At 55.5% G+C, this 25,791-nt stretch overlaps 1 protein-coding gene and 1 long non-coding RNA gene across 7 annotated transcripts; both read right to left on the minus strand.

Annotated features, from left to right (window-relative positions):
- Window positions 1–418: 418 nt before the first annotated feature.
- LOC131831570 (uncharacterized) lies at window positions 419–8,116 on the minus strand. 2 transcript variants are annotated; one of them, XR_009353705.1, is made up of 4 exons: window positions 7,997–8,116; window positions 6,428–6,594; window positions 6,196–6,304; window positions 419–5,787 (listed from the first exon to the last, which is right to left on the minus strand). It is a non-coding gene; the product is annotated as an uncharacterized LOC131831570 (long non-coding RNA). The 2 variants fall into 2 exon arrangements; XR_009353704.1 differs by having other exon boundaries at window positions 6,196–6,362.
- A 7,408-nt stretch (window positions 8,117–15,524) lies between these two features.
- Window positions 15,525–25,790, minus strand: FASTKD3 (FAST kinase domains 3). Of its 5 annotated transcripts, none has more exons than XM_059173615.1 (7): window positions 25,709–25,790; window positions 23,378–24,851; window positions 22,689–22,774; window positions 19,487–19,661; window positions 18,240–18,309; window positions 16,824–16,938; window positions 15,525–15,893 (listed from the first exon to the last, which is right to left on the minus strand). In XM_059173615.1, exons 2-7 carry the CDS (start codon window positions 24,816–24,818, stop codon window positions 15,795–15,797), a joined length of 1,986 nt encoding a protein of 661 aa, XP_059029598.1. In that variant the 5' UTR covers window positions 24,819–24,851; window positions 25,709–25,790; the 3' UTR covers window positions 15,525–15,794. The 5 variants fall into 5 exon arrangements, with proteins under 5 accessions (XP_059029598.1, XP_059029597.1, XP_059029599.1 ...); XM_059173614.1 differs by lacking the exon at window positions 25,709–25,790 and adding an exon at window positions 25,468–25,677; XM_059173616.1 differs by lacking the exon at window positions 25,709–25,790 and adding an exon at window positions 25,255–25,424.
- Between the last annotated feature and the right edge of the window lies 1 nt (window position 25,791).

Here is a 25,791-nt window from a genome sequence, read left to right on the forward strand (position 1 = left end):
GCCGGGTCACGGCTGACCTTGATCGCTGGTCTAGGGTGAGCCAGGCTCCAGCAGCCCTGCGGCCCCCGGGCACCCTCCCCACATCCACCACCCCATGACTGCTGCTGCACCATGCACCTCGCAGAGAGGGCCCCGATGTGAGAGGCAGGCCCGGCCCAGGGCTCACCTGCACACGGGATCAAGAGCTTTCTCTAGGCTCTCATGGCGAATGCTGCGGCTTCTGGGTCGGTCTGCTGCCATCCTCGAAAGCGGCCTGTTCTCTCCGTGGACTCAGGCCCAGCTGCATCCCCAGGAGGGACTCCGTGTGCAGCCCTTACTGGCCTCACCGGGGGTGGGAGCGCATTGTAGGCATCAGAAAACCAGCGTGACAAGGAGGGTCAGGCCGCAGGCTTGGAGGAGGAGGCTGGTCGGCAGAGGGAAGACAGGCGAGAGAGGACTCCTGGGTAAACCGGAGTTTATTTCAGTCAGAAGCGCGCGCTCTGCAGAGCCACCGTTCAGAGCACGGAGGAAAGCTAAGGGGCGGGGCGCGTGGGGGTTACATATTTCCATTCCTGCACCGAAGACAGGGCCCTTGCACATGGAGGACACGCAGCTCAGGGACCGAGCGCCCGGAGCCCCGCACAGCAGACACAGCTCTGAGCAGACACTTGAGCAAAGAAGACGCGCGCACGGGGCTGGGCACGCATCCCATGGGGGGGGGGGGGAACAGCGCGAGGCACCAGCGCCCCATGGACTGCACCACGGACGGGCTTGACTCTGTGCACACACCTTGGCTGCCTTGGGCTCAGGGAAGGAAGCCAGATGGTGTCTAGTGGCATCCGCGGGATCTGGGACAAGCCAGACCACGGGGAAGAGGGACCTCAGGGGCTGCGGGGAGCGGTGTGGGGTCGGGGAGCGGATGGCCACCAAGGGGACGTTCACGGTGGGGCCAGAATGCAGAGCTGGGACTCCAGCTCCCATTGTCCCAGAGACGCAAGGATGGGGCTCTGGACTGTAGGACTGAGGCCAGGACAGGGTGCAGACCTCAGCGCCCCTGTCCCTGAGCTCTGGAGCTGCCTGGTGCTCTAGTGGGTATCACCATTGCCTTAAAACTCAGGTCTGGGTCCTAAAGAGACCGAACTAGGAATCAGAACGGGGTGGGCAGAACGGTTCCCAAGACCCTGATCTCCAGCCCGTTGAGGTGGTCTCATTCCATGGGAACGTGCCACCTCTTGCAGGAGGTAGGCGACTGAAAGGACAGGAGTCAGATAGTGGGAGTCCTGCTCAGGTTCCTGTCCGAGGAGGCGGCTTTTTGGGAGCTAACTCCGTGGGTTTCACTGGAGAGACAAGCCGTACAGGGTAGGGAGTCGGCAGGGCGGCTGGACAGGACTGGGAGCTCAGGACGCCCTCCCCGCAGGGCGGCTCCAGCAGCAGGGCAGGCCAGAAACTGCACCAGGCCGCCTCCCTACTAGCAAAGGGCATTGCCTCCCCAGGGAGCTTTCAGGGCTCTGTAGCCATGGTCACTGGCCCTACCATTGGCAGACCATTCTCAGATTCCCACGGGTCCTTCAGCCTCCTATCTGGCTGCCGGCTTGCCCCCCCAGACCCCCCCCCCGCCAGCCCACGGCCGGCCAAAGTCAGGTAGCAGCATCTGCCACTCGCATGGGTCCCCAGACTGAATCCCAAGCCCAGGAGTTGGCCCTGCACACCCCCATCACCCTCCCTGTGGGCCGCGTGCCCTGACCCTGGGTGCTGGGAACTCCCTTGCCCCTGCAGCAACCCCTGCAGTAAAGAGTTGTTGGGTGAGACAGGCCTGGTCCTCACCCACCCAGCTGGGTCTCTGTGAGGAGGAGGGTCCTGTGCCCCAGCAGCTGCCCTCCACCCCCCGCCCCATCCAGGCCCGGACAGCAGTCTTGCTGTCTGGGAAGAGCGGGACCAGCCGGGGTTCGGGAGGGCTGTGGGCACACCCTGGAGACAGGGCATGGAAGAGGAGGCACCTGCCAGGACTCGCTCCCCACCTGGTGGGGGACAAGGCCCTGATTGGTGGGGGGTAGGGTAGGGTGGGGGTGGCGCCTGAGGCCTTCTCAGGCTTCTTCATTCCAGGGTTTCCAAAACTGGCACAATTCCAGGCCCATCACGAGCTCATCATGGCAAAAGAACTAAAACACCTCAAGAAACACCTCGCGAGTAGAAACTCCCCAGAGGCTCCGTCCCCACAGCCCGGGGCAGGCATGGGGGGTCCCAGAGAACCCTGCGCATGCTGCCCAGAGCCTAGTGTCCTGTTCCTTCTCCTGCTGGGCCCAGGGGAGCGTGTCCACCTAACTCTAGGGCCCGGGCCCAGGGAGGTTTGCCGCCGGTGGGTGGGTCCCGAGCACCTCCTGTCCTTCCACCAGGACAAGGAAGAGATGAGGCTTTACACCCCAAATGGCTTCTGCAGTGCTTCATCGGCTGGGCAAGGCCCCCAGGCAGACCCAGTCCCACGTGCTCCCTGGCCCTGGCCCCCAGGGAGGCCCGAGCTCAGCCTCACCCCCCAGACCAGCCGGCCCCGAATCAGCAGCCCTAAGGCCGAGGTTCATGGCCCAGAACAACCCCGGAGAACCCAAGAGGACCCCTGAGGAGGTGCCAGGGGACCAGCTGTGTCCTTTGTAGCTCCCCAAGGAAGGCCAGGGGAGCCTGCAGAGCGACAGGCCCTCAGCCCATTCTGCGGCCAGCCCCGAGCCTCTCGGGACGGGTGGCCCCCGAGGGTGGGGCAGAGTCTGTGGCCTCCCAGGTTCGCATGTCCTGCTGGCCAGGCCCTTCCCTGGAGCCGTCCGGAACCCCATCTTCCCCGGGAGGAGGGCACCCACAGGAGGGGTTGCGGGGCCTTCTCCGATGGAGGCAGGGGGTGGCGGGGACCCCCCATGGTCCCGCTCTCCCAGACCCCTTTTCTCTCACCCTGAAGCTGTGGGATGTCCACATGCTAGATGGGGAGTGCAAGCTCACAACCATGGCACACACCATCCTCAAGGTGCACCGCAGTAAGTGAGCCCACGGGAGCCCAGGCGTGCACGAGGGTGGGGTCAGGGGCGTTGGGCCACTGTGCTGAGGAACTTTCAAGCCTTGGTGGAGGGACGGAGGCCAGGGAGGTGGCTTGGGCAGGACTCCCTGCAGAGGAGCAGCGGGCAGGAGGCCTCCCCCTGCCCCGGCTCTGCCTGCCTCGCTCCTGGGCACAGCTGGACCTCAGCAGCTGCCCCTGGGAGGCAGACTGGGGTGGCAGGGTGGGGCCCTGCTGGCTCGGACTCACACACATTGCCCAGAACCCCTCCTGAAGCTGCCTCTGAAAGGTCTTCGGGACTTCCTGCAGGACACGTTAGCCCAGCCCCTGGCCCTGGAGGATGAAGTGTCAGGACACCGTCAGGCCTCCATGGCTTCGCTCTGAAGGATGAAGTGTGACCTGCCCCACCCCCAGGTAGGCTCAGGGCTCCCATCCCTCCGGATTCTCCCTCCTGGGCAGCACACAGTGGACAACGCCCCAGAGCCTTCGTCATCTCTGTCCCTCTATACTCCTGGCTCCAACCTCGGGGACCCCAGGCCAGGGCGGGACATATGCCAGTTCCCTGCAGGGGTTGGGCATCAGCAGCCTGGAGGGTGGTTGTCGGGGCAGGCCAGGGTGGACACGCAGGGAGCCATGAGTATACCCTGCGGGCCCAGCCAGCTGGGGACAGACGCCTGCTGGAGATGCTAACCCAGTCTGCCTCTTTGCAGTGGGCCCTGAAGAGTTCCCAATGCCCCTGGGTCTGGAGCAACGTCCCCAATGCCCAGGCCTCTTTTCGCTTCTCGCGGCGTTGAGATGCTCCCCAGAGTGAAGGGGTGGCACCCCCAGGCCCGGCGCACACCCTGAGCAGCCAGGAGCCTCCCACCCCCGGCCAGGCCATGCTCAAGGCCAAGGAGCCACTGCAGGTGGGAAAGTCCACGGAGTCCGAGGCTGCCCACCTGTGGCCGGGAGGCCCGGCGTCAGGTTCTGGCCCAGCTGCCCTCAGCCCAGGACCCCTGCCTGGCCCGCCTGCTCCCACAGTGATGGAATTCCCACCCCCGCAGCCTCCCAGCGCACCAGGAGAATGCAGGAAGGGGAGTCCCAGACATGAAGCCGAAACACTGGGTCCTTTTCCCTCAGCCCCTGCCTGGGCCACCCCAGCGGTCACACCACAGACCAGGCCCCAGAATGCCCCTGGGAATCCTGGGACAGGGTCTCCCCAGCCCACTACAGATGAAGCTGTAGGGCCCAGGACACCCTTCCTGCCCTGTGGCCTCTGCAGCTCATGACCCTCTCTGGGGAGTGACTGGCACAGCTGAGACACATCTGGGCCAGCGCTGAGCCACCAACCCCAAGGCCCACACCTTCCCAGGACCCTTGGATTCCACCTATACAGGGAAACTAGATGCTTCCTGGCCTCTGGAGTAGAGCACGATGCTGAGCGTGCGGACCCTGAGGCTCTGGGCAGCCAACACCATGCCCTGCCTTGTCACACTGGCCTTCCTAGAGGACAGCACCCACCTTAGGAGGCACAAGTTCCTAACCCAGAACGATCTCACTGAGTGGTCCCAGGTCCTGGGGGTCAGAGACGACACAAGTCCCCCTAGGACCAGAAGGAATACTGATGGGACATAGGCCCCATGGCCCTGGCCAGCCTTGGGGTCTGTCCCAAATCTGTTTAAGTTCTCTCAGGGCTCTGTGTGGCTAGCTGGGACCTGGGCACGCCCCATGGATCCACATCTCCGACCTAGGGCAGCACTGGGGACCACATCTCACCCCGGTTAGGGCAGAGCAGGGGCTAGCAGGTGGGCCCCGCCCACTGACCCCCACAGTAGGAGACAGGTGCCACCAGAGGCTGGGTCACCAGCAGTCTCATGGCAGCCATGGGGCAGAGGAAGAGGTCATGCAGACATGCCAGGACCCTGTCCCGGAACCCCAACACTTCCCTCTGACTCGGATCCACTGTCCTCAGCACCTGGCTTTAAGGGGTCACTGCATGGAGTCAGCACACCTCCAAGGTGGGGCACACTAGCTCCCGTGCCCCCTTGGGATTTCAACATTCTCCTGAAGGAAAGGCGGGTCTCCATCCCCAGGAGAAGGCTCCCTCCCTTGGTTCTGAGACTCCGCTGACTGTTGAGAGTTCAATAAAGTGTTGTCGTGTGAGAATGCGAAGCCGGCCTGTTCCCGCAGCGCCACAGCTCTGTGCCAGAAGCACCAGACAGACACCCAGAGAGAAGAGGGTGGCTCTGCCCAGGCTGCCTCACCAGCCCCTGCAGGCATCCCCGAGAGGGGCTTCCAGGCAGACAGACACAAAGCTGAGGGTCCCAAGTGCCTTCCCATCTTGGCCAGACGCCAAGGTCAAGACCATCCAATAACTGACTGGGACTCAGCCTGTGGCCACAGGGCCAGGACGGGGCTAGGAGGAGAGTGACAGCTGGGGTGCTGGGGCCTCAGGTCACCACATCTGTGCCAGCATCCTGGGAGGTCTACTGCCCCTCTGTCCAGCCAGTCTACAGTGACTCTGTCCAGGGCGTCTGGGGCGGCCGGGGTCCTTCTTCCTTCTCCTGCTCCTTCCTCTGTCCCCCCACTTCTGGCATCCAGCACCTCCCTGCCCTTGCCTGTGCTTCGGGGGCACAAGAGGGCCTTCGGGGATGCCAGGATGGCCTGAAAGGGACGTCAGGAGGGTGGGGACTTGCAGCTCATGCAGCCTGGGCCACCGTCCTTGGGTGAGCTCCGTTTCCCCAACCTGCGCCCCTGGCTCTCGCGCACCAGCATCTAGAAGGCGTCCTCACGTCCTAGGAAGAAGGGGCCTCTTCAGAGTAGGAATTGGCCTAGTGGCCTCGCAGGGGGAAGGGGACTAGTGGCCTCGCAGGGGGAAGGGGACTGAGCGACCCAGTCCTTCCCCACCTTCTCTCTACCCCGAATGGGTTCGGCTCATCCGCAGCCCCACGGTGATCCCTATCAGGCAACTCGTTCCTCGGGACCTCCCCCACGGGGCCGGTCCTTGGTCTGGCTCCCAGCTTGAACATCCCCTGTCCCAGTCCTAGCTGACCGACCAACCTTGTCCCCAACAACGCACGAAGGGGACAGAGCCAACAAGGACCACCCTGGCAGCAGGGACCTCTGACTCTCCCTGGAGCTGTGTCAGCCCGGACCCTGGACCCAGCCTCCCTCCTTTGGCCCTGCCATCCAGGGACACTTACAGCACTAGGGACTGCTGGGTCGCAGGGGCCCCAGGGCGTCCCCGAGAGTCCTGGCGCCGGAGCCCGGGCTCCCCCGGAATCCGTCACTCCCTGCGGTCCCATCTGCTCCCTGCAAGGAAGAAGGTGGGAACCGGTTGTCATGCTGCAGGCACGGGCGTACCCAGGACCTTGACAGAAAAACATGAGGAGAAACAGGGACAGGGAGACCCCCGAGGGCCAGCCAGCAGCTCACCTGTACTGGATGTCCTGGAAGGACTTGATGTTGTTGATGGTAAACACACACAGGAGGTCTCCTCCAGTGGGCATGTACTGGTCTCCCGTGGAGCTAGACGCCTCCTGGCCCACGCGTCCAGAATGTCCAGCAGGCTCGTCTCACCATCCATAACCACTTGCTTCTTCCTGCCAGAGGACAGGACTTCAGGAGCCCACTCCCGCCCTCCTCTCCTGGGATGGGGAGACGTGCCCCTCCCGGGGACCTCTCCTGCTCCATCCCCAGGTCCCACAAGGAGGGGACAGCCTCCTACGGAGCACATAGCAGACAAGCCCACGTCAGGATTCACGGCCAGGGGCAGCAGCACCACTCCCGTCCGTGGCTGGGTCACACTCATCCACAAAGTTGGTCCGGATGAGCTGGATGGTCAGGGCATCTCCCCCACACCTCCAGCGCCCACCTTCCTCCGCATAGATCCTGAAGTCCATTCTTGTCTCACATCACTGGGATGCTGGGGAAGGTTCTGGTCAGCCTCCTGGCTGTTGTCCTCAGAATCAGCAGGCCCGTCTCCTGGACTGAGCCTTCCGGGCTTTACCCTCGAGGTTCCTCCCCGTCTCGGTAGCGGTCTAACAGGTGTGTGTATTTTACCCTGACCCGGGGCTTGCCCTGGTTCTCAGCAGGGCGTTGGCCTAAGCGTCTGCTCACCATCTCAGGAGTTGGGACCGCCTTCCTCTTTTTGAGATACAGAATACAACCTGTGCTTGGGATTCTACTCCAAGCCCTCGGTAGGCCCAGAGAGACACATTTCTGAGAAAGAGCTGTGACTCCTGTAATCTGTGCCTTTGGAAGTAACTAACTTAGGATTAGCTACTCACAATGGCCACCAGGTACCCAGACTGGAATGATCTCTTTCCCCACCCTCTTGGGAAGGAGACTGGAAAGGGGAATAAGTTTTCTGTTCAGGACTCGAGGATTTCCTGGAGGATTCATGGCCCTCACGTGTAAAAAACATTACACTGATTTACAGTTCCTGGACCAGGCACCTCAGGTCTGCTGTGACCTGGCCTCACTTTAAGGACCAAGAATGTCACAGGGGCCATCCGGGTTTGTAGGTACAAGGCACCCCCCCTCATGCGACAGGTCTCTGACTGTCCCTGGGAAGACCCGGTCCACGGACGCCCCGTGGCTCCTCCGCTATTACTTCGGTGGCCCTCCAAGTCAGCCCCCCTCCCGGACCCAGGTTTTAAAGCACCTGGTCGAGCTACAGAGCTCTCCGCTCTCCACACAGACACAGCTCTGCCTCCCGCCCCTATTCACCTGCACGTACCCTGTGTGGGCTCACCCCGCTTTCCCGTCTCGCTAGTCCCCATATCATCTGGGTCTTCACTCACACCCAGAGAATCAGCACCAAACCCGGGATTCCGGTAAGGACAGACCGTCCAGAGAACCCTAAGGGGACTGGGGAGGCAGGAACACAGCCCACACACCAAGGAGTCGCACTGAATCCTTGCAGGCTGGAGCTGATGTGGGGGGCACATCCCCAGAGTGTCGCCTGTGGACCCCAGCGCCCTGCTTGCCCGGTGACCTCACCCAACGCCATAGCAATCCCAGAGCACGATGTGGTTGAGAAGGTCTGGTTTTAGTCCATACTGATCTGCTTCATGTCCCCGGAGAAGAGCGGGTCCTGCCCCGTCCTTGCCTGTGGGCAGAATGGGGGAGGTGGAGCCGGCAACTGCAAACAGAATCCTAACTGCCACCAACTGCCCTTTTTAAGCAGGAAGTGCTGTTAGCTGCCACATGAGCGTGTCGTGCAGAAACCTCCTTCTGTCCCCTGCCTCTGAAGCCGGGACTGGGCACCTGGGCCCCACGTGCCCGTGCTGTCTGTGTCAGAGACTGTGCTCTGCCGCCCTGGGTGGGGAGGCGACTCCGGATGGTTAGCCCAAGGCCCCTCACCTTCCCCTGCCCCGGGGCCTGTCCTGCAGGACTGAGTACCAGCCTGGGCCCTGAGCTTGACTGCACTAGACAGCAGAAGCGAAGGCAACAGAAGCAAAACTGAACTAGTTTGACTCCCCCAAACGAGAGAGTGTCTGCTCAGCCACTGATGCTGTCAACCAAACGAAAAGGAAATCTACTGACTGGGAGCAAATACTTGCAAATCACACATGTGATAAGGTTCATATTCATAAACATATAGAACTCATATTACACAATAGCAAAAATAAAAACATTAAAAATAGGCAGAAGGTCCCAACAGACTTTCTCACAACAAGCCCTACAGGTGGCCAACGGGAACATGAAAAGATGCTCAACATCCCCGGTCGTCAGGGAACGCAGATCTAAGCCACGGGAGTGACCGCCTCACCCCCGTCAGAAGGGCTGGCATCGGAAAGACAAGAAACACCAAGTGTAGTGTGGGCGAGGATGTGGAGAAAAAGGATCCCTGGGGCACAGTTTTTGGGAATGAAAGTTGGTGCAGCCCCTGTGGGGAACAGCAGGGAGGTTCCTTGAAAAATTAAAAATTAGAAGAACAACAACAACAACAAAACCCTCACTGAACAGAATTACCTTGTGAATCAGCAACTGTGCTTCGGGGAGTTTATCTGAGAAAAGCGAAAAGATAAATGTGAAAAGACGTCCGCCCTCCACCCTTACTCCGCGGGGAACAACCCCCGTGTCTGGCGATGGAGGAACACACAGAGAGGACGAGTGTGGACACACCCCGGAATATTCCTCAGCCACGAGCACGAGTGAAATCCCGCTGTTGGCAGCGACGTGCCTGGGCCTCGGGGGCATCGCGCGAAGTGAAATCAGTGAGACCCAGAAAGACAAACCCGGACGGTTTACGTGGTTCACGCGCTCTAGCGCACACGTGTGCGAGCGCCCACAGGCACACGGGGCACCCCGTGGTCCTCAGATGCCGGGCAGTCTGACTTCCTGGGTGCCGCCCCGGGGAAACTGTCCCTCACAGGGGAAAGCCGCCTGCAAGAAGGCCTCGGGGGTTGGGGGCTGGGGGCGCGGGATGATGGCAGCAAACCGCATCCAGCTGAGCGGTAAACACGCTCAGGACCACCCAGGTGCCCCCTCCCAGCACCCCGGGGTCTGCGACCCGCGGACCGAATGAGGGCCTCACGGATCGAAGGGACAGCACTCTTGGTGTTTTCCTATAGTTCTGAGTGTTGTTGCGTTTTGGACCCTTTCCTCTGTTTGTACAGAGAAATAGGTGAGTGAGCTCCCTAATGCCGTCCCGGTGCGGCCTCGGGTCCGGTGCTCACCACACGCGTCCCCAGCAGCAAGTGTGTCCCAGAAAACCCCAGACCTCGGGTCTATTTCATCTGTTGAAATCTCTGCAGCATCTTAGAGAACGGGGACCCCGGTGGGCGCGTGCCCCCCACACCAGCTCCAGCCTGCAAGGATTCAGTGCGACTCTTGGTGTGCGGGCCGTGTTCCTGCCTCCCCGGCCTCCTTAGGGCTCTCTGGACGGCCCGTTCTCATCAGAAGCCCAGGTCTGGTGTTGATTCCCCTGGTGCGGGTGGGGCCCCCGGCGGCACAGGATGCCAGCAGGACGGACGGAATGCAGTGGGAGCCCAGGAGGGCGGGGTGCAGGCCGATCGCTGCAGGAGAGGCAGCTCGGTGTGTGAGAGCTGGGCGGCTGGCTGTGTGCCTCAGAGCCCATGGGCCCGGGGAGGCTGACCTGGAGGAGCCGCCGGACAGCCGTGGACTGGGCCTCCCCATGGGGCTGTCCCAGACCTGACTCGGGAAGAGACACTGATGTTCCTCCACCCAGGGCCGTCGCCCTAGCACCTCCAAACCTAGGGGCTGTTGCGACAGCCTTGGCCCTCAGACTGTGGCCGGGTCACAGCTGACCTATGATGGCTGGTCCAGGGTGAGCCAGCGTCCAGCAGCCCTGCGGCCTCCGGGCACACCCCCATATCCATCACCCCATGACCACTGCTGCACCACGCACCTCGCAAAGAAGGCCCCGATGTGAGAGGCAGGCCCGGCCTGGCGCTCACCTGCACACGGGATCAGGAGCTTTCTCTAGGCTCTCATGGCGAATGCTGCGGCTTCTGGGTCGGTCTGCTGCCATCCTCGAAAGCGGCCTGTTCTCTCTGTGGACTCGGGCCCAGCTGCATCCCCAGGAGGGACTCCGTGTGCAGCCCTTACCAGCCTCACCGGGGGCGGGAGCGCATTATAGGCATCAGAAAACCAGCGCGCCAAGGACGGTCAGGCCGCAGGCTTGGAGGAGGAGGCTGGTCGGCAGAGGGAAGACAGGCGAGAGAGGACTCCTGGGTAAACCGGAGTTTATTTCAGTCAGAAGCGCGCGCTCTGCAGAGCCACCGTTGAGAGCGCGGAGGAGCGCCGCGGGCTGGTGGGGGGCGTGTTTCTGTTCCTGCACCGAAGGCAGATGGAGGACACGCAACTCAGGGACCGAGAGCCCCATGCAGTGCACAGGGGACACAAGCTCTGAGCAGACACTTGAGCAGAGAGGTCGCGCGCACGGGGCTGGGCACGCATCCCGTGGGGGGGGGGGGCAGCGCGAGGAACCAGTGCCCCACGCCAGGACCCCATCGACGCTGCGCACACACCTTGGCTGCCTTGGGCTCAGGGAAGGAAGCCAGATGGCGTCTGGTCATGTCCCCGGGATCTGGAACCAGCCAGACCACAGGGAACAGGGACCTCAGGGGCTTCGGGGAGCAGTGCGGGGGGAGTACCTGGCCACCAAGGGGACGTTCATGGTGGGGCCGCTGGTCCAGGGCCAGAGGGCCCAGCTGGTGGCTCAGGGAAAACCCAGGAGCTGCCCAGCCCATGGCGGAGCTGTCATGGAGGCCGACGGAAAACACCAGAATGAAAATCGACTCTGTCACACTGGATGTCTGAGGTAGCTGCCTGGCATTGCGTGGAGACCGGGCCCTAAAGACGTCAGCCATGGAGATGCCCTGAAGACCGCAGGCCCCGTGCGGCTGGATTCTGCCCCGCACAGAGTGAGCGACGCACCAGGTGAGGGAGGTCGCAGGTGCGGGAGGGAGACGTCGGGCTTTGTGATAGAACATGTAGAAGTAGGATGTAACCTTTGTGGAGCCGGACTCAAACAAGCCAACAGTTAATTATTTTTGAGACAGCCAAGGTAATTTAGAATAGAGAGCAGGCATTAAGTGACCGTAGATAATAATTACTAGTTTTGTTAGTTGTAATGATGAATACCAGTTCGATTAGTAAAAAAAAAGTGTGGCTGGTGATTGGTGGATTGTGTTTGTAGTGGTGGATGTATACTGAAGTATTAGGGTAAAAGTGTGTGATGGTTTGGATTTCTCTACAAACTTCCCAATAAGAGAAAAGGAAAAGAAATAAGGGGAATGAACAGATGAAACAGTGATCAGAAAATTGTTCTAATTTTTCCTGCTGAATAAAAGGACTCCCATGAATTCATTATGCTGTTCTGTCTCTAAACTTTCTGTCTGCAAAATTTTCCATAATCAAAGTAAAAAACAGAATGATTAAGAGATACTGTTTCTTGCAGTCATCAGAACCCAAAATATCACGGAGTGTGTACTCGATGCCAGGGACTTTGGGACGGGTGGGGAGACAGATGCTCGTCTTCTGAGAGGGGATTGTGCGTGTATTAAGGTAAAATGTCCTAGGAAGGAGTCCAGCAGCAAAGAGCACCCACGTGAAGTCAGGCCGACTGACTTTTGAGCAAGGGAGACAGCACCTCAGGAGAACCAAATGGAGGGGCAGCGGGATGATCAGAGGACATGGAAAATGATGGGTTGGGGCAAAATTGAATGGAGCTGGGGTAGAGATACTCTCTGCAGAGCAGATGTGCATGTAAAAGGGCTTAACATTGGGCCCGCTGGGGAAGCTGACTCAGAGTCCCCAAAAGTAAGATTAATGTGGGATGTTGTGTCCAAGGCACCCCCCCCCAAAACACTGAAGCTCTGCATGTAGTTGGAAACGGAGGCTACTTCTTTGTGTCAGAGACCGCCCCCCCCCCACCCTCTGGCTCCGATCTTGCAGGCAATAAAGGGATGTTCCATTCTTAATGACACGGATTCAGATGGCGGAGATTTTACGGTGGGAGGGACTCTCAGCACAGTGTCCTTGATGTTAACAAGAACCGCTGCCAAGTTCACGGTGGTATCCCCAGGATTCACCTGCCAGCCCTGCTCCTCCTCGAGAGCATTCCCCACATGCACCCCTGCCCCTAGTAACAGTGACCTTGAACTGAGCGCAACATAACTCATGCACCAATGACAAGAGCCCACAAGCCTTTCCCAGGGTTTACCACTTTCCCCGGACTGGCCAAACACGTGACAAGGTGTGCCCCATTTTCACTATCCTGTGTGAAGCCTTTAGACTCCGAGGTGTCTGGGCATGTTCCCGTTTGGGGAAATCTCAGCTTTTGGAGGCTAATTCCCCGAGCTCAACACCACCACCAATCCCAGGTGCCTTCACTGCCCTCGAACACGAGGTCCTCGAGTGGGCACAGCACTTTTAGAGGGGAGGGAGGCCTTCTGCCCTCCCAGAATCTCATCAAGCACACTGAGTTCTCCTTCCTATTTCTCCTTCTCTCCATACACACCTGGCCACGCAAGGATGGGCAGATAGGGTCCTGGTCTCCGAGGAACTCCGCCCCCCAGTGGGCACCCCTAGCAGGGGTCCTTCACCCTCCATGTCTGGGTAGGACTTGTTCAGGCCAAGCGCATTCCTTCCTTAGAGGCAGGTAAGGAAAGCTGCCTGCTTTATGCTGGCTATGGTCACCGCGTGCTGCCAGGGCTCCTACTCCCTGCCCTGACTTCACCCGCCTGCGGAGGATCAACTGCCCCGAAAGCTTCCTTTCTGAACTGCGGCAACCCAGGGAGGGTCTGGAGCTTTGCTGCCCCCTAGAGGTCTGCCTAAAGAATATCACCTGGTGCTTCTAGGGTTATGCTTGCGTGCAGAACAATTTTTCATTTTTTAAAATTTGGTTTGCTTTTACTTTTGAAAAGCTACAGCAAGATATTGAACGATGTCATCGCTGTGTGGTAGCAAGAGCTATGGACTGGACATGTCATTCCAACAATACCATGCTTGTATGGGTAAACATTTCAGCTCAAGAGCCCTGAGGATGAAGTTGATGAGAACTCAACTTTATCATTTTACGGAGTTCGTTAAATTCACTTCCAGCTGGAGGAACCAGACACCTTGTGTCTATTCACTAGCCTAAATTATTTTTGGGACATGCATGTCCATTTTCAGGATTAAAATTGACTTTAAAACAAGGGTCAGTCTGTCTGGCCTCCTTAGGTCAGACTGCCCTGTCTTTGTGCGGGGGGCTTTGCGGCCAGGCCAGGCCTGAAACGCTCTGCATTGCCCAGACTCAGCTCCTTTCCATCTAAACTTGGCTCACCAGGCTCTCTGGAAGCCTTCCCTCCCTCCCTGGGCAGGCTGGATTGTTTTCTGTTCCGAGTCTCACACTCTCTTCAGGGGCCAGCTCCTTTGTCCCTGATACACCTGGCGCACCGACTCCCCTCACTCGACCCCTCGCCCCTCAATCCTGAGCTCTTTTCTGCTGCCTCTGCCTCTGCAGCATTCGGGGGGCCCAGCCTTGTCTGAGCGCCTTAATAAAGACCTGGCGATCAAGCGAGGGGGAGGGGAGAGCCGAGGAGGCGAGCACACCAGGGGATGGGACCCCACGTGCAAGGCCGGGAAGGGGACAGCGAGGTCGTGTGGGCACAGGACAGGACAGCCTCAGGGACCGCTCCTCGCCCCACCTCCCTCTGCCTGCTGTTCTTCTTTCTCGGCAGTCGGAGGCAAGCCCTTCTCGAGCTCACAGACTGGGGCCTCACTCGGCTGTGGGTACTCTTCCAAGTGTTGAATGTATTTGGACTAATTCTCATGTCGACCGTTGAACTGTGCCCCCCACCCCAAAGCTGGTCCCTAGTACTGGAGACTATGCCCTTAGTTGGACAGAGGGTCTCTGCAGATCAAGTTAAGAGGAGGTCATTAGGGTGGGTTCTGATCCCATATGGCTTGAGTCCTTATAAAAACAGCAGAGTCTGGGCCAGTAAAACACACAGGGAGAGCAGCCATGTGAACATAGAGACCGGAGGGACACAGCCACACACCAAGAGCGTTGGGGCGGCTGGAAGCTGAACGCAGCAAGAACACATCCTCCCCTAGAGTCTGCAGAGGGAGCGTCGTCCTGCTGACACCGACGGCCGCCTTCTAGCCCCAGAGCCACAAGTAAGTTTCTGCCGTTTCAAGCTGCCCCATTTGTGGTACTTTGTGGTGGCCGTCCCCGAAAGCTATTTGCAACCCTGTTATGATGTATGATCAACCCTGGGGCCACAGAGGCCCAAGGTCATCTGTCAGCAGGTGGGAAGCTGGAGCCCAGGCTGGAGTCTCAGCCACTGCGCTCTACTGAGCCTCAAGACTAGACTGGAACCTTCTTTCATCTCTCGTGATGGATGAAACGGGCAGGACACTCAAGCTCGCAGAGCTGGCCCATGACCCTGCAAAGTGGGAACAAAACCCAGATCCGAAGGCGGGGGACTCGCAGGAGCTCAGCTGCGGAGCTCAGCAGGGGCTCGGCGTGGGCAGAGCGTGCTGAGGAGCGGAGCTCCCTGACGGGGCACGGACTCGCCGGCGGAAGGGCCTGAGCGCCCCACTCCAGAGCTCGCCCACCCCACCAGCCCGCCTCCTGCTCCTCTTCCCTGAAACTTTGACCTGACCTCAAAGGGGCGAGGGCGCATCTGGTCCGGGAGACGGTCTGATTCAGGATTCAAGACTCGGAAGCTTCTCTCTCTCAACCGAAAGCCCGGCCCCAAGCCCCAGCTAAACAAGTTAACTTTTACATCTCTACACCTTAGAAGGAGGATGTGTAAGTAGCTCCATTTCCAATGGAGAACATTTTCCTATTAAGTAAAGAGTCACTTCTGCATAATTCTGTAACTTTCCATTTCCATGCTTAGTCGTAGTCTCTTCTCCACTGTTCTTCCTCCTGACCGCGTACGACTGCCTCTAACGAAGCAGAGAGAGGGAAACAGACAAGACTTCTTCCGTGTGCTTGTGACAAGAGGAAGCAAAGGTCTCAAAAGCAAATACTTTCAGTCAGCAAATAACTACCATAAAACAAGGATTTAAAAGTAAGGACAGTCATTACGTTCCTTTATTGTACTCGACCAGTTGCTTCATGTATAAAAGTCCCTCTAAAAGTATTAAATAAAAATAAAAATTTATTTTAAATTTACCACTGGTAAGTGTATACACAGTATAAGGAAAACTAGACCATTTCCAGATCACCGCAGTCCACACACAAACGGCTAATTCACAATCTTCATTCTGGTTTTGTCCTGAATCCCACGAAAACACCAGTTTTTTTGAGTCCTAAAGCCAGTCTTCCTTCCTGTTACCAATGAACGCCCACCTTTTGAGGAAATAGTTTTCTTTGTAAATACTCCACCAATTCCACTCTTGATTTTAGCAACTCAATCTCATAATAGGGGATCTGTAAAGGGAGGGAAATAAAAGACATCATAATGGATCCACACTGTGAAGTCACCTTGGTGTCCTGGTTTCCTGAACCCCCGTGGCAGAGTGCAGGCTCCCGGGGGGCGAGGCGCACAGCCCTTCGTTGTGTGGCCCCAGGGCCTCCGACAGTGGCTGGCACACAGTTGGCACATAGTCGGGGCTCTGGGAGCCAGAACACGCGGGAACAGTGGTGCTCTAGGGCCGGCAGGAGCGCAGCCGGAGCCGGAGCATGGATACTCAGAGCAGCAGGGTCCAGTCTGATGGGGGAGGCAGCCAGGGCAGAAGGAGAGCCCGTGGGGGCACTGGGAGCAGGAAAGGGGCCACAGAGCTCGGCGTGGCTGTGGAGGGTCCTGAACGCTCAGGTGCAGAGGGCTTCTCGCTTTCACCTGTGAGCAGTGAATGCAAAATAAAGGCTTTGGACACGCAGTGGGGTGGGGCTTGAGAACATCCGTCTGGGGACGCAGCTGAAACATGCGGTGGGGAAGGGACCAGACAGGACAGCAGACACCGGGCAGCTCCAGGCACATTCCTCGCAGGAGCCCCTGGTGGGCCGCTGCTGACGCAACCACGAATGAGGGCCGAGGCACAAGGGGGGGGGGATCCTGGATTTAACGGGTCCTCCGGCCTACTCCCAGCCGTTGAATCGGGGGAACCGAAAGCAAAACAGGTATTCTACTAATTTAGAAATTCTAGAAGCAGAGGTTAGCATAGCTTATGGAGAATACAGGGACAGAAGGTGTGAATGTTCTATATTTCCAATATACATACAGAGATTAAGCCTAATGAACAGAGTTGGCCTTTAAACTAGATGTTAAGATTCTGGGTGTCCACTGGGACCAGCACCGTGGACAAAGCCAATCACAAGCAGCAACTGCTCTCGCAGCAAAGGCACCCGGAGAAGCCGTACCTGCACCACGTGGAAACCCAGCAGGCGCAGGTGTCTCTGTTTCGTGGCTTCCTTTCCCAGTAAGTGTTTGGTATTCAGAGAAAACCTGTTTGGATCATCGATGCACAGCGCTACCCTGAAAGATTGAAGGGAGAAACTTAATTTTTTACTATTTTTAAAAATTCTTTATTTAAATTCAGTTTCGTTAACAGTGTATTGTTAGTTTCAGAGGTAGAGGCCGGGGACTCCCCAGTTGCGTGCATCAGCGCTCCCAGTGCTCACTACACCGAGCGCCCCCTCAATGCCCATCACCCAGTTACCCTGTCCCCTACCTCCCTGCCTCCCCTCACAGCAACCCGGTTTGTCTCCAGTTAAGAACCTCTTACGGTTTCCTCCCTCTTTCCCCTGCCTCCCCTATGTTCATCTGTTCATGTGTTCGATTCCACATGAGTGAAATCATACAGTAGCATTTGTCTTTCTCTGGCTGACTTATTTTGCTTAACATAATACGCTCCAGCTCCAGCCACGTTGCGAATGGTCATCCTTTCTGACGGCTGAGTAATACTGCACCGTGTATGTACACACCACATCGCCCTTATCCACTCATCTGCCAGTGGGCATCTGGGCTTTTCCACAGTTTGGCTTATGTGGACATCGCTGCTATGAACACTGGGGGGCACGTGCCCCTTTGGATCACTACGTTTGCATCCTTGGGGTAAATACCTAATAGTGCGGTTACTAGGTCATAGGTCGCTCTATGTTTATTGTCTTAAGGAACCTCCTGTTTTCCAGAGTGGCTGCACCAGCTTGCATTCCCACCAACAGTGTAGGAGGGTTCCCCTTTCTCCGCATCCTCGCCAGCATCTGTCATTTCCTGTTCTGTTAATTTTAGCCATTCTGACTGGTGTGAGGTGGTATCTCAGTTGGTTTTGATTTGTATTTCCCTGATCCTGATTGATGTTGAACATCTTTTCATGGGTTTGTTGGCCATTTGTGTGTCTTCTTTGGAGAAATGTCTGCTCATGTCTTCTGCCCATTTCTTGACTGGTTTATTTGATTTTTGGGTATTGAGTCTGAGAAGTTCTTTACAGGTTTTGGATACTAGCCCTTTATCTGATAAGAGGGAGAAATTTAATTTTTAAGACAATCCAAAATACTTATATATTCTTAGTGGCACAGATTCGCTTGGGATTCGGTTATTCCTATGTGTCAGCATGATTTCCAGTAGCTCACAGGTGTGCTATCCTTTCCTGTGTTGAAATGGCACTCAAGTTTATTAACATTAATGTCTATGTTACACGGAATTTCCACAATCGGGATGCTGCATGCCAGTGCCTTCACTTCTAGAACCTCGTCTCCTCTCCCACCCTGGGAAAACAGCATCGGTTACCAAGCCTGCCAAGTCTCGCCACATCAAACCACACCAGTTTTCTTTACCTCTTATGCACATCTTCATTGACTGTAAATGGCAGTACTAATCCTTCTTCGTCTAATTTAATTTCAACATCTGGTGAGAGAAGAAAGGAAACATTCTCCGTGTGATACCCTCACAAACACTACACGCCTGCCCTCCTCCTCCTCCTGTTCTGATTTCTTCCACACTGCGATGGGCCAGCCGCGCTGAAGTCTGCGAAGCAATGACCACACCAGACCATGGTGAGAATTTCACTTTAACCAGCTCTACAATCACCCAAGTCAGCCTTAAGTTAAGGAGGCTCCGCCATGAGAAAACCAGGAGTGGCGCCCTCTAGATACCGGGCAGGACAAGAACCTCGCCTTTCTTCTTCTCCTTCTGTAGAAAGTGGCGGGAATCCTTCAACCCAGAGAGTGAAGGAAGCCCTTTAAGCGAAGCACGAGTATAACCTCCGCAAGTCAGAACTTTCATCACTGCGGCTCCCAGAGCCTCCCCCGAGCAACGCCTCCTGCACCCTGATGTGCGGTCGCCGGGCACAGCGGACCACCGCTTCCTTCCCTCTGACGTCCTGCCATTCCTTCTGTAGAAAGAGCCTGTGTGAAGAAGGTGGGCTATGATCACCTGAAGCCGATAAGGCACTGTCACCTTTGAGCTGATTTTCTTTTACTCATTAATTAAGAAAAAAAAACGTGACGGGCATAAGAATGTGAACTCTCTGGTCAGTGCTGTGCAACAGAACTTTCTGTCGCGAAGCAGGTGTTTTCACCTTTGCTGTCCACCACAGCATCCGCCAGCCTCCTGGGTGTTTAAGTGCTTGATGTGTGGCTCATGCAACGAAGGACTGAACTGTGGATGGGTTTTCAATCGAAGCTGATGGAAACTTAAGTAGCCACGGGTACTACTGGCCGCTGCACTGGCCAGCGCTGCCCTGGATGACGACAGCAGCTAGCAGGGACGCAGCACGTACTACAGTCCCGGTACCACTCTACACTTTTCCTTGGTCCTTATGCAATTCTGGGTCACTGTGCTTCTTACATTCATTTTACAGAAAAGCAGCAAGCAGAGAAAGGTTACTCTGCCCAAAGACATTCCGCTACCACATGGGACTCCCCCGACTGTCTGGACTGCACCCCCACCCCCCAATGTGCCTTCAGGGAAGGGCCACCCCTGCTACATTTCTAGACCTTGCAGGGGCGACTAAATCCCACAGATTCCCAAAGAGGACAGCATGCCGAGGCTGGTCAGGCACAGCAAACCCCCTACTACTTACCTATTGTGTAACAATACGGCGTTAACACTTTCGGAGCAAAATACAATCTTGCTCCCAAAAGGTCAACCAGTCCAATCTTCACAAATTTGTAAAGCTGGAAATCCACAGGCGTCTCCAGGGAAGAACATGGAGTAAGAAATGATCTCACTCGGTATTTAGGAAGAAGTTTCTGACCCTAAAAATTGGATGTTTAAACATGAGAAAGGAAGAAACGATACAAAACAAGAAAATAAATCCAATAGTTCAATGTATCTTATAAATATGTTTTAAAAGTAGTCAGTGGGGGCCCCTGGGTGGCTCAGTGGTTTAAAGCCTCTGCCTTTGGCTCAGGTCATGATCTCAGGGTCCTGGGATCGAGCCCCGCATCGGGCTCTCTGCTCAGCAGGGAGCCTGCTTCCCCCTCTCTCTCTGCCTGCCTCTCTGTGTACTTGTGATCTCTCTCTCTCTCTGTCAAATAAATAAAAAAAAAAAAAAGTAGTCAGTGGTCACAGAAAGAAAGGGAGGGGTAGAACAATAATGCTATTACAGCTCCAGAAACATCTTTGGAACTCTTAGAATTACTTTAAGGGCCTTGAGGACACTCATGTTTTCAATAGAGGACAGTATGAAAAAGGTGACATTTCAAATCAGGGAAAAAAGGATAGCTATATAGTAAATGCTGCAACTGGTAGTCCACCTGGGAACGAGCTAAGTGAGAGTTCCAGCGAGCACTGTGGACTATCATAAATTCCAGGTGAGATAAAGAGCTAGATAAAGAAAGGGAAATGATACTTTTGAAAACTTAGAAAGATATTTATACTACCTTAGGACAGGTAAGGTATTCTCAGTGAGAGAAGAAACCTTAAAAGATGGATAGATTTTACTACAGAAAACTTAAAATTTTTTATATAATAGAAAGATACCATAAACAATATTAAATTAAAATTAAAAAGTAAGAACTATAGGGGCACTTGGGTAGCTCAGTCAATTAAGCATCCAACTCTTGATTTTCAGCTTAGGATCTCAGGGTCCTGAGACGAAGCCCGCCGCCGCAGGCTGTGTTCAATGTGGGTCTGCTGAAGTTTCTCCCTCTCCCTCTGCATCTGCATCTGCTCCTCCCCTGCGCCATGCACACACACACACACACAACCTCTCAAAAAAAAAAAAAAAATTTAAGAACTACAAACCAGGAGGGCACCTGGGTGGCTCAGTGCGTTAAGCCTCTGCCTTCAGCCCAGGTCATGACCTCAGCGACCTGGAATCGAGCCTGCATCGGGCTCTCTGCTCAGCGGGAAACCTGCTTCCCCCACCCCCTCTCTGCCTGCCTCTCTGCCTGCTTGTGATCTCTCTCTCTGTGTCAAATAAGTAAGATCTTAAAAAAAAAGAAGAACTACAAACCAGGAGAAAATATGTACACCATACACAGATATACAGGAACTAGTATCTCCATCTCACAATGTGTTCTAGGATGAGACAAAGAGCAAAAGGATGAGCAACCGAACAGGAGCGTGAGTAAAGACACGGATTCGAAGAGGATTCGTAGCAACTTAAATGACCATGAAGCACTGTGGAAGTACGTTCAACTCGTTATTGCTCATGAAAATGCAATTTAAACATGTGACACAGTCGTGTTCCTCAGGGAGCCGAATGGTAACAAGTAAAGGACTGATAACACACGGCGACAGAGGGGCAGGGCCATGGCCGGGGAAGGGACATCTACAGCCATCAGCGCCAACAAGTTTGTAGGTAACTCAGTCATCTCACTTTCAGGAATCTAGTCTCTAGATTGAAAAACAAAAAGGCTCCAGTAGGGAAGGACACGTAAGAAGGTTCACTACAGCCCGCTGATGGAGAGAAACGCTGGGGAAAAACCTGCGAGTCCAACAATGATGGAACAGAATAAGTATCTGGAAATGGCGTGCCATTCCTAAAAAGAGCACATGTCACCTTTGTGTACTGTCTCCAAGGAATGTCCATGATGTACTGTGTATACATAAAAGCACCCTGTCCTGGCAGTAGCCCCATTCCAAGGCAAGAGAGAAACCAGGACAGTGTTCGTGCCTTTGTGTCCATTTGGACATAAAAACTGCGGTCAACACTGCTCCCTCAGGGACGGAAGGAGGCTGGGCTAAGTCACTGCTCTTAAGCTGCCTTAGCACTGTTGAAGCTGCTTTAAACAAAATAGCTGGCGGTGGTGGGCGGGGGGGGATGGGGTGGGGGTAGCCCAGTTGGTTAAGCATCTGCCTTCGACTCTGGTCATGATCCTGGGGTCTTGGGATGGGGCCCCGCACCAGGCTCCCTGCTCAGCGGGGAGCCTGCTTCCCCCGCTCCTGCTGCTGCTCCCGCTGCTTGTGCGCTCCCTCCCCCCACTGTCAAATACGTAAGTAAAATCTTAAAAAAAAAAAAAAAAAAAAGAAGAAGAAGAAGAAAATAGTGGTATCTCCATTTTTACACCTTACTCTGAAAGGAGCTACTCTTTTTATTTATTTATTTATTTATTTGACAGACAAAGATCACAAGTAGGCAGAGAGGCAGGCAGAGAGAGAGAGGAGGAAGCAGGCTCCCCGACAAACAGAGAGCCCAATGCGGGGCTCGATCCCAGGACCCTGGGATCATGACCTGAGCCGAAGGCAAAGGCTTTAACCCACTGAGCCACCCAGGAGCCCCTGAAATGAGCTACTCTTAAAGGCGATCCAATGTGACCCGGAGGACCAGGCAAAACAAGCAAGTCTGGAGATGCCATCTGGGACCCCACACACGGGGCCTGATTAAGTCAGGACAGTTACTCTCTAGAGGCCTAGATGGGAAGCACAACCTTCACCTCAACTAAACAGAGAAGAGGGAAATTTCTGGTCTGGCTTAAACATGTGCTTGTAATCATTTAAGATTTGTTCAGTCCAGAGATTCGCAGGTTTGTATCCAACAGCTGTGGGGAGCGCTAAAGCCCTTCACAGCCCTGAGGGAATCTAGGGGCGCTCTGACTGCGGCACTTGATGAAATATTCCAAGACACCCTGTCGCAGGAAACGGTCCCAAGTCGGCAGCAATGGGGTAATTTCTCAAAGAAAATGTTACCTGGTGGCAAGTAACTCCAAGTGCAGGAATGTTCCGCTTTCTGATGTGGTTACTGAGATAAAAAGAGGACAAGCTTCAAAGACTCGGGGCGGGGACACAAAGCAAGCTGCCGTCATGGCGGAATCAGGCAGCAGGGCTCCCGCTCTTACCTTATAGAAAGGGCATTCTAGGACTGCGCTTAAGAACAGTTGGGTCAGCTGTGCGAGGCTCAGTCTGTCCAAATGTGATTCTTCACCTGAAATAAAAAAGCGTTCCGGTTGTGGTTACATTTAGATTTTGTTCTGTGTGATGACAGAAAGGAACATCCACGAATGTACAATGTATATTAACCGCCCCGGAAGTAACGTACTTTTAAACGAACCTGGCAGAAGAACGTGTCAGAGTTAAGTATGCTTGCCATCCGTGCGATCTCATTTTAACTTCCAAGGAACTCAAGCTCCAAATGACAAAATATAATTAAAAGAAACAGGTATGTTAAAATCAGTACGGAGTCCCTTGAACTGGAGACATGGACACCCGACATGTCTGGGTGGCCATCCACTGAGCTGACGGACGCCAGCCTTTCAAAACCGGGAAGTCTCCAGTTGCCCTCACAGCTTCTGACGTGTTGTGACTATGACCGGGGCCACGTCATCCCACAAGACTCGGGCCGGCAGTCTGTTGAGCCGAAACTCTTTTCCCTGTGTGTATTCCATCACCCTGGAACTCTGTTTTGATTCGCACCTGACCCTCTTATTAAGGTTATTACAAAAGAGGCAAGTGTATGGGCAGACAGGCGCCTCAAAAACCTCACACGTTCCAGGGTTAATTTCCCCACTTGAACTTATAACCAACCCACCTTGCAGCTTTTGAAGAAAATAAGGGCTGAATATTTTTGCCATGAAGTTGACCGGATGGCATTCAATTAGTGAACACGTATGGAGAATTTTCAGTAGTGTTTTGGGTGGAAAATAATTGAAATGAGTGAGCAACGTGTTTTCTAGCTTTCTAAAGAAAGCAGAGGCATTCGGGGGCAAGTAATTGAGTTTTCCAAATGGTTCGATTAACTCAGAGATCTGATGAGGTGAGAATTTTTCTGATTGGCAAACAAAGGTTTCTGCCACTGCATCGAGGATGGGTTTTGAAAGAATCCGCTTCCTACTGCAGTACTCCGTGACCTTGCTGACAACCTCAGGATCCAAAGTGAGACACACTGAGGCTACATGCTGCTCGAGGGCTTTTGTAAAAAATCTGTCGTTGTGCCCAAAGTATATGAAAGCCTCTAAGACTTTTCTGAGCTCTTCATTAGTAAAACGAGGGATATGCCTCACAACGTATTTTCCCAATTTTATAACCAGAGGAAGTGCCTGGGTTTGATCAAGAACCACCAGGGCACTGAGGATTTGGCTCATCGATGTCGGACTCAAGCTGTAAACTACGGACAGAACAAAGTTGTTTAGCTTATTAAGAAATGCTTGGTGTTGGCCCACTTTTTCAGTACAAGCCTGCAGGATTCTATAAAGAGCCACGATACCCTCAGGGGTAAATTCTTCCAACTTTTCCCTTTTCAGCTGACATATCACCAGTTCTAGCGTCGTGCAGCCCGGCCCCTGCAGTTTGATCAGACTTTCCCCAAGAATACAAAGACTGTGGACTTCTAGGCCACCCGCTTTGAGGCGACGCTGGCATTCTGCCACCAGGCTCAGAACCAAGCTACTGTGGGGATCCACATGCAACAGAGTCAGAGCTTGCAAAGTGGTCACCAACACCGTGTCTGGCAGACCTGAGGGTTCCTGTTCACACTGAATGCACAGCGCCTGAAAGACACGGTTCTTTAGTATTTCTTTTGGCAGCTTTTCATCACCATCTTTTCTCTCCACTTCACAAATCCGCTGTAAGGCGCCTGCTGCTAGAGTATCAGGCAAAGTTTGCAGTTTGCAGCTTATAAAACTCAACACTTCTTCTGAGGACGTGAAGCTGTTTAGTCTCCTGTAAAACGTCTGCTCATCCACACTTGTAAGACTTTGTTCGGGCCTGTCCCAGTCGTGTGCTTGAGAGAACACTGCCTCATCAGCCGGATGAAGGTCATTTCTGTTTTCTGAATGGAAGTTTTTACAACAGCCGTGATGGAACCTGACCCCCAGAGGCTGAGCCTGCGGTGAACAGAACCACGGACACAGACGCTCCTCGGCTACCTTGTGAACATGAATCACAGGATGGTTTTTCAGAGCAGCCAGAGCTCGGTGGATCCGAAAATCAGATAAATGGCAAAGGTTCCTCCACAAGGTAATTAAGGCCATGCCATCGGATTCTCCACACTTCTTGATTTACCACTAAAGGAAATTAAAAAAAAAAAAAAAAGGTCAAATACATACAGTGCATAATCCAACCACATGATTGCTCAAGAAACCGAGCAGGGGTACTGGAGACAAGTGACTCATAAGCCCAAGTACCCAACACCAGTCTCCGCAGCGGCAGCTTGGAAAGGCGGCCGGCATCGAAGAGTCATACTCACCGCTACCTGGCATCCTCCCGCCTCCCCCTGCTTTACCGGCAGAGCTAACCCTCACCACACAAGGCATCAAGTACTTCTGCTCATTCTACAGATGAGAAAACTGAGCCCAAAGAGGTTTGCGCGGCTCATCCGCGGCAGAGCGGGGACTCCCCTCGCGCGGTCCGCACCCCGAACACGCCTCCTGCGCGGCGGCTGGCCGCACTGCGTTTGGGAAAACACACCCAAAGGGGGCCACGGTAAAACGGCCCCAGTCCGTAGCGGTCCACGCAGAGCCAGGCTCCAACGCGGGGAAACGCCCGAGGCGTCGCCCTCCTCGCGCAGTTCGGATCCGGCCAGGGCTGAGCGAGAGCGGGCTCGAGTTTGGGGGAAAAGGCAGATGTGAAAGAAGTGACACGACGCAGCGCACGGAGGGGAGGGGAGAGCTCCGGGTCCACCTAAGCGCTCGCGTGGGACCTGGGGACACGAGTGGGCAGGCCAGGGGGACGCGCCCCAGGACCCGCGTCTTCGGAGGGAAAGGACCCCACGCGCCGGGCGCCTGTAAACCCGGCGACCCGGGAACCTGCGCTCCAGCCCGGGGAGTGCAGGGGCGGCGGCCGGAGAGGAGTGGGCGGGCCATGGCGACGCGGACACTTCGGCGGCGCCGCGGGCTCACGTACGCGGGGCCGGGACACCTACCGCGCTCAGACCGCGGGAGCTCCGAGCGGCGCCGAGCCACCGGAACCTCGTGGGCTTCCGTACGGGCAGATGCCCCCCCCCCC

The sequence above is a fragment of the Mustela lutreola genome, chromosome 5, assembly GCF_030435805.1.
Source record: "Mustela lutreola isolate mMusLut2 chromosome 5, mMusLut2.pri, whole genome shotgun sequence".
Taxonomy (NCBI): Eukaryota; Metazoa; Chordata; class Mammalia; order Carnivora; family Mustelidae; genus Mustela; species Mustela lutreola.